This window comes from Sarcophilus harrisii, chromosome 4, assembly GCF_902635505.1.
Source record: "Sarcophilus harrisii chromosome 4, mSarHar1.11, whole genome shotgun sequence".
Taxonomy (NCBI): Eukaryota; Metazoa; Chordata; class Mammalia; order Dasyuromorphia; family Dasyuridae; genus Sarcophilus; species Sarcophilus harrisii.
Genome location: NC_045429.1, coordinates 331,663,867 through 331,669,866, shown reverse-complemented (window position 1 = coordinate 331,669,866; position 6,000 = coordinate 331,663,867). Strand labels below are relative to the sequence as shown.

The 6,000-nt window shown below is 41.4% G+C and overlaps 1 protein-coding gene across 4 annotated transcripts in view; it reads right to left on the bottom strand.

The window, feature by feature from the left end:
• Positions 1-2,355: 2,355 nt before the first annotated feature.
• The window catches only part of TTLL6 (tubulin tyrosine ligase like 6), a 57,919-nt gene continuing 54,274 nt past the window's right edge, over positions 2,356-6,000 (bottom strand). For 3 of the 4 annotated variants that reach the window (XM_031966098.1, XM_031966099.1, XM_031966097.1), the window contains one exon: positions 4,035-5,263. In XM_031966098.1, coding sequence (XP_031821958.1) covers positions 5,004-5,263 — 260 coding nt within the window. In that variant the 3' untranslated portion in view covers positions 4,035-5,003. Of the gene's footprint in view, positions 2,421-4,034; positions 5,264-6,000 lie in introns of those variants that run through there. The other variant, XM_031966096.1, reaches the window with a different exon arrangement.

Genomic DNA, 6,000 nt, shown 5'->3' with positions numbered 1-6,000 from the left:
CTTTCAGATTACAATGTAAATGTCAAATTATTTCTGCAAAAATTTTCATATAAATCATTAGTAGGGTCTTCAGCAAAAGGGTAGGAGGTTTGATTGTTATCAATGGGTAAGTTCACAAAAGAGGCATTCTACCTTGAAGATGGCCTTTGGAAGAACTCGTTTACCTGAAATTAAGAATATTAGTTTCAAACCAGTATACACTGAACAAGATGGCAGCAATAGCCCTTAAATCACTGACAAATTGTTCTGCTTCCCAATTTCATTTCAGATTTTGTGAAATCAAAATGAGTTGTACAAGAGTAGTGATGCTACTGGGGACAGCAACAAGAATCAGGTGTCATGGTCCTCAGTCACACTAAAGCATGGTAAGCCAAGGGTTAGCCAAGGGTTAGAACTTTTAGTCATCAAAGGAGCAAAGGGGTCCAGCCACTGTTTGAGCACTGAGAATAGGAATCAAGACATTAACACTTGGCCTGGAGGCAGTGTGGGTACAATGGAAGGTGTGCTAGATTAGTCGGAGTAGAGAGTTCCTGGGTTCATTTTCATAATTTTTCAAAAGTTTTTTCCAGTCATAGATCTCTGGTCCTATATATAACCTTATGATTCTAGGACCTCAGAGTTAGAACATGGGGGGAATTGCTGCTCTTGCCAATAATTTGCTTTCCTTTTCTATGACTTTAAAGGAACTGCAGTTCCTTCTGTCTCTAAATTGTATTTCATAGTTTAAAGATTCTAATCCAGAAGTGGATGTGTTTTGTCCCAGCTAAAAGAGTGGTTCCTTGTACTTGCTTTCCCCCTTTATTTGGGAAACTCTGCAAGGGATCTTCCACTGTCAACTACACATTTGGTGGTCCTATTTGGGAAAAAGCATAGGATGGGTCTTTTAACTCAGTTTTCCCTATAAATCATTGGCTCTTGACACCTCTGCAACTGACATATACCTGTCTTATTGACAGGAAGACCATTTTTCTTACCACATCCAGGGGCCCAATCTCTTTAAGCCCCACCCCTCCCAGTATTTAGTACTTAAAAAATTTCCCCCCAGTATTTAGTACTTAAAAAAAAATTTTATTGAATGTGTAACAAGAGCAGGCACAACAAGATCAATTTTCATAAAACTTTTTAAGTTGCTTTATCTCACTGATAGCACCTTTCCTTTTTCTTTCCATTCTTTTCTCTCCATCCCTCCCCTCAAAAAGAAGCAGGGGAGGTCTGTAGCAGAAAGATGACTACCAGATCATTAAGAGAGCTAGTTGCTGAGCTTGGGGAAAGGGGCTATTTTTTGACCTGTATACAACCTCCCAAGAATTTCTCATGAAGTCCCTGGTCCTGTACCTTTCCTTTAAACAAAGACATAGAACTACCAAGAAATTTCTGGAGAGCATAATTCTTTCTCCAACCCCTAAGTGGGAAATTGACTCCTCAGACAAAACCCTGGGCTGATGGTACCATTCAAGGGGCCAGTAGACTGATTCTTGGCAGCAATGCTGGAGATTTCCATAGGCAGCAGCTGCAAAGTTGTAGTCCCTGCCCAGTCCAGGAAAGGCATTTCCTCCAAAGAGTTACATTTCTACAAGACCAGCTGAAGTCTGGTCAGACAGCTGTCAGGATGTCAAAAACACACCCACTGGCCTCAGTGGTACCGTTCTATGCCATATGTAGTAGCTACTAAGGGAGGTATCTACAGTTTCAGATATTTGAAAAAGAAAATAAATTTTTTTTTTTGTATACACAGTGTAGGAACCCTAGGAAAATATCTCAGGCCTGCAGGGAAGAGGAAAGAACACGAGGGTTGGAAAACAACAGCTGGGATTCTTTCATCAAAACATCTGTACAGCACTTGGTTTTTGAACAACACAGACACAAAATTGAAAAATAGTCCCTTACCCATAAAGAGCTTACAATCTAATTGACTTCCCTTTTCTGCTGGTTGTGTCATAAATCATAGCCCAGTCCCTTGGCCAGAACAACCGAAGCTTATCCCCACCCTCACCCATGCTAAACCTCAGAGTTTTGGGGTGCTCATCCCAATTTGTTGTATTCTAAAGACCCTGGGAACTACTAATACATTGACTCCAAGGCAAACCGGTTTGGTATTTCCAAGGAGGCCAAAACCCATCTGACTCCCTAAGCCCCGAGTTATTCCCCCCCCCCATCCCAGAAATAGTGTTGGTGGGGATAGCCCTGCTGTTCCCACCCCTTGCATCTGAGAAACTATTGTTACTATGAAGATAGCACTGGAGAATCTTCCTTGGTAGACCAACACAAGAAGGTGGAACATGAGGAAGTCATAAGAATGTAGGGGAGAAAGCGTTGCACTTAAAAGTGTCAGAAAACCTGGGTTGGTCTCTCAGCTCTGCTTCTTCTTAGCTGCTTGGACTTAAGCAAGTCACTTTACCTCTGAGCCTCAGTTTTGCCATCTGTAAAATGGAGATCATTTGCACTACCTACCGCACATAGTTGTGAAAAAAGTGCTGTGAATACCTTAAATTGACATGGAAAGGATGGTTATTATTATAAGAAGCAAAGTATTCAAAATACTGGGAAAGGGCCTAAGGCAAGGTGTGACATTCATAAAAAAAATATCTCCCACTGACTTCTGCTTTCTCTTATTTGCTTCAAATTCAGAAGAGAGAAGGCAATAGGTCCCCCCCATTGAGGTGAACCCCTAAATCTAAGGCCTATTGAAACTCTATGCAATTGAAAGGAACAACCTCCCACCCTTTCCCAATCATGTACTAGTTCATCTCACGCCAATCTTCCCAGAAGTAAACCATTCTATATTGTGGTTTGGGAAAAGGTTACTAAGGATATAAGAGGTGGGAATTCCAAAAAGGTCATCAAGAGAGCAGATGACTTGCAACAATAAAACATAAAACTCAAGCTTGGAAAGCTTGTACTGTGCTTTGAGGTTTAAGAGAAAAGGAGTAATTATATTAAAACAATGCAGAAAAACAAACCCATTACAGTAGGATGGTCTCTTGCATAGAGTTTGAGAACAGGTGAGATAAAGGATGTTAGTACATACTTCCCAGAACTGCACAGAAGGATGCTCTGATTTCAAATATATATATATATATATATCCCCAAGGTTTGGGAAGGCAAATTTAATACAAAGTGTCCTTTTAAAGGCCCTGAATTCTTCCAACACTGTAGCTCTAGAAGCTAGGTGGGGCCATGGATAAAGCCTGGGAGTCAAGAATATATATTGCCTTTATGTACTGCCTGAGTTCAAATACAGTTTCAGAGACTATGATTCTGAGCAAGTAATTTAGTGCCTAATTCAGTTTCCTCAAATGTAAAATGGAGGTTATAATAGCACCTACCTTCAAAGGGTGCTATATAAATGCTTATTCCTTCCCTTTCTCCCTTTTTGGGACAGCAAAGTAGAGTGGGTGGGAGCCAGGAGACCTGGATTTCCCTTTCTGTTGGACCCTCAGCAAGTACATGACCTTGGTAATCATTTCACCTTTTTGAAAATGTTTTCTGGGGCAGCTAGGTGGTGCAGTGGATAGAGCACCAGCCCTGAAGTCAGAAGTACCTGGGGTTCAAATCTTATCTCAGACACTTAACACTTCCTAGCTGTGTGACATTGGGCAAGTCACTTAACCATAATCAAGTGATAAAACACTACACACCTTTTTTTGGGGTGGGGTGGACTAAGATTTCATTAGTGCGGGTCAAACCCCCTCCTCTAATACCAATTCTCCACTTGCCCAAGACACTGGTACAGGTTTTCTGAGGTAGAACCTTAACTCCCTATACCATTCCACCTCGAATATAAATATAGGGTTGTGATTATTCTTCTTCTTAATGGTGCTAATTTAAACTCACTCTTCTCTACAATCTCCTGACCTAGAAATCTAGTCTCCTGGTATGAACTTACTGGACTGGCTTGCCATTTCCTTCTCCAGTTCATTTTAAAAATGAAGAAACTGAGGCAAACAGAATTGAGTTGCTTAGGGTCATACAGCTAATAAATGTCTGAGGTGGGATTTGAACTCAAGAAGGTGAGTCTTCCTGACTCCAGGACTGGCACTCTAGCCACTGCATCACCTAGCTGCCCTCAGTGCCCATGAGAAATAAGCAAAAGTGAAAGATGGGCACCATCAGCTTATAAATCTGTTTAAGGTGAGTCAATCACCCAAAACCTAACTGAAAGACAAATTTCTGAACTTTCAAAGGATGTGGATCTCAACTTTCTTATATACTTTCCCAAGTAAGGGGAAACCAATCCATGAAGTCCATCTTGAAAGAGCTACCCACCCATACTAGAAAATCCTAAAAGCCATCTAGGCCAGTTAATGAAAAGATGGTATCAATAGGGCAGAGAGCACAGGTCAGAGTTCTTCAAAGGGTTGGGTAGCTTTGCTTGACATCTGATCATCTTACCATTTGTACTGTTGTTCACTTGAGGGACCAGGTAAGATGGTCAGTTTATAATGGCTCAGCAAAATTCACTCTCAATATGGAGAAAAACCACCCCAAAATAAGTGCCCCACCTTGATGACATTGGTAGCAGCATCTCCAGATATATATGATGCTCTAAAAAAAAAAGTTCCATACATCTTTATATACTGACTTCCTTCAAATGTTCTAAGGATTTAATAGAGGTTGTTGTTATCTCCTCCAATCTCCCCATATTCTGCTGTATGATAGATAATGGCACTTCTTTAAAGTCTCCGTCCTCAGAGTACCCCCAGCCTGTAAAGTCAGGATATTTATTATGCCCACCTGCAAGTCTAATGACTTGGAGGGCCAGGTTTTGGCCACCCATCTCTGCTCCTGTCCATAGTACCTCAAGGAAAGAGCATTAAAATCACCTCCTCAACTGTGGGCAGAATTTGGTCTTTGTGAAATGAATTCCTTGCATTCCTGACTTAGGACGGACATGAGTGAAAGTGAGGTAGTGGTTATTATGGAGTGGGGTATGATCAGTAGTACAAGGAAGGAACTTCCTACAGAAAAATTCTAACAAATGTTGGCCCTGCCTACCTAGTCTTTTAGGTAGCTTCCTTGATGGAGGATGGGGAGCCCTTGGACGGTGCCCGGCCTTGCCCACCACTGCGCTCCCTCCCTACAATCTTGCTGTTTTTTCGAGGCCTTGGATCAAGTCGGGCTGGTGTGGCGATCACTAGCAAGTCCCTCTTAAGTAAATGCTGGCTCTTTGGCCTCTGTAAGAGCAGTTGTAAGGCAGCATCCTCCAAGGATTTCTTCTCTACGGAACTTTGGCTCCTACAGCCACGGTGCTGTAAGGTAGCTTCTGGAAAGACAAATATCATCATCATCTTCAAATCACGGTGCTGGAAAAGGTGCTGTCCAACACAAATTCATACAAGGGTGGGATCCAGTGCTGGGAAGACCTCTAATCCAAGGGATCTTAAATTAGGTCTTTAACACTTACATATATATATATATATATATATATGCACATATATGTATATGTATGTGCATATACATATACACACATATATATGCATATATACACACATATATGTATTTATTTATAATTGTGTTCAATATAATTGATTTCCTATGGATTTTATGCATTTAAAAAAAACTTCTGAGAAGGGGGTCCATAGACTTTACTAGACTGTCAAAGGAGTTCTTTGATGTAGACCAACCTTCTCACTTTACAAAGATAGTCTCAAGCTCCCAAGTCTTCAAGATAAGTGGTTGATCAGGGCTTGAGACTGGATGGGCTTGAGACTGGATCCTCCTCCTTCCCTTGTCTAGTTACTCAGGCCAGGGGAATAACCCTTGCTGCTAGGAAATCATCATCTCAAATAGTCCAAAAGGTATCAAGAGATTTCATGATCTGAAATCACCACTGATCTACTTTCAGGGAAGCCTCAAGCCATGCCCTGGCTTTTCATACCATTCACTGCCTCTAGCCAGAGCAGACTCAGCTAGTTGGACTGTCCAATTAGAGAGAGATGAGCTGTCTGTAAGGGCACCCTGAAAACATGATTCCATTCTTATCTATTTGGTCTCCCCACC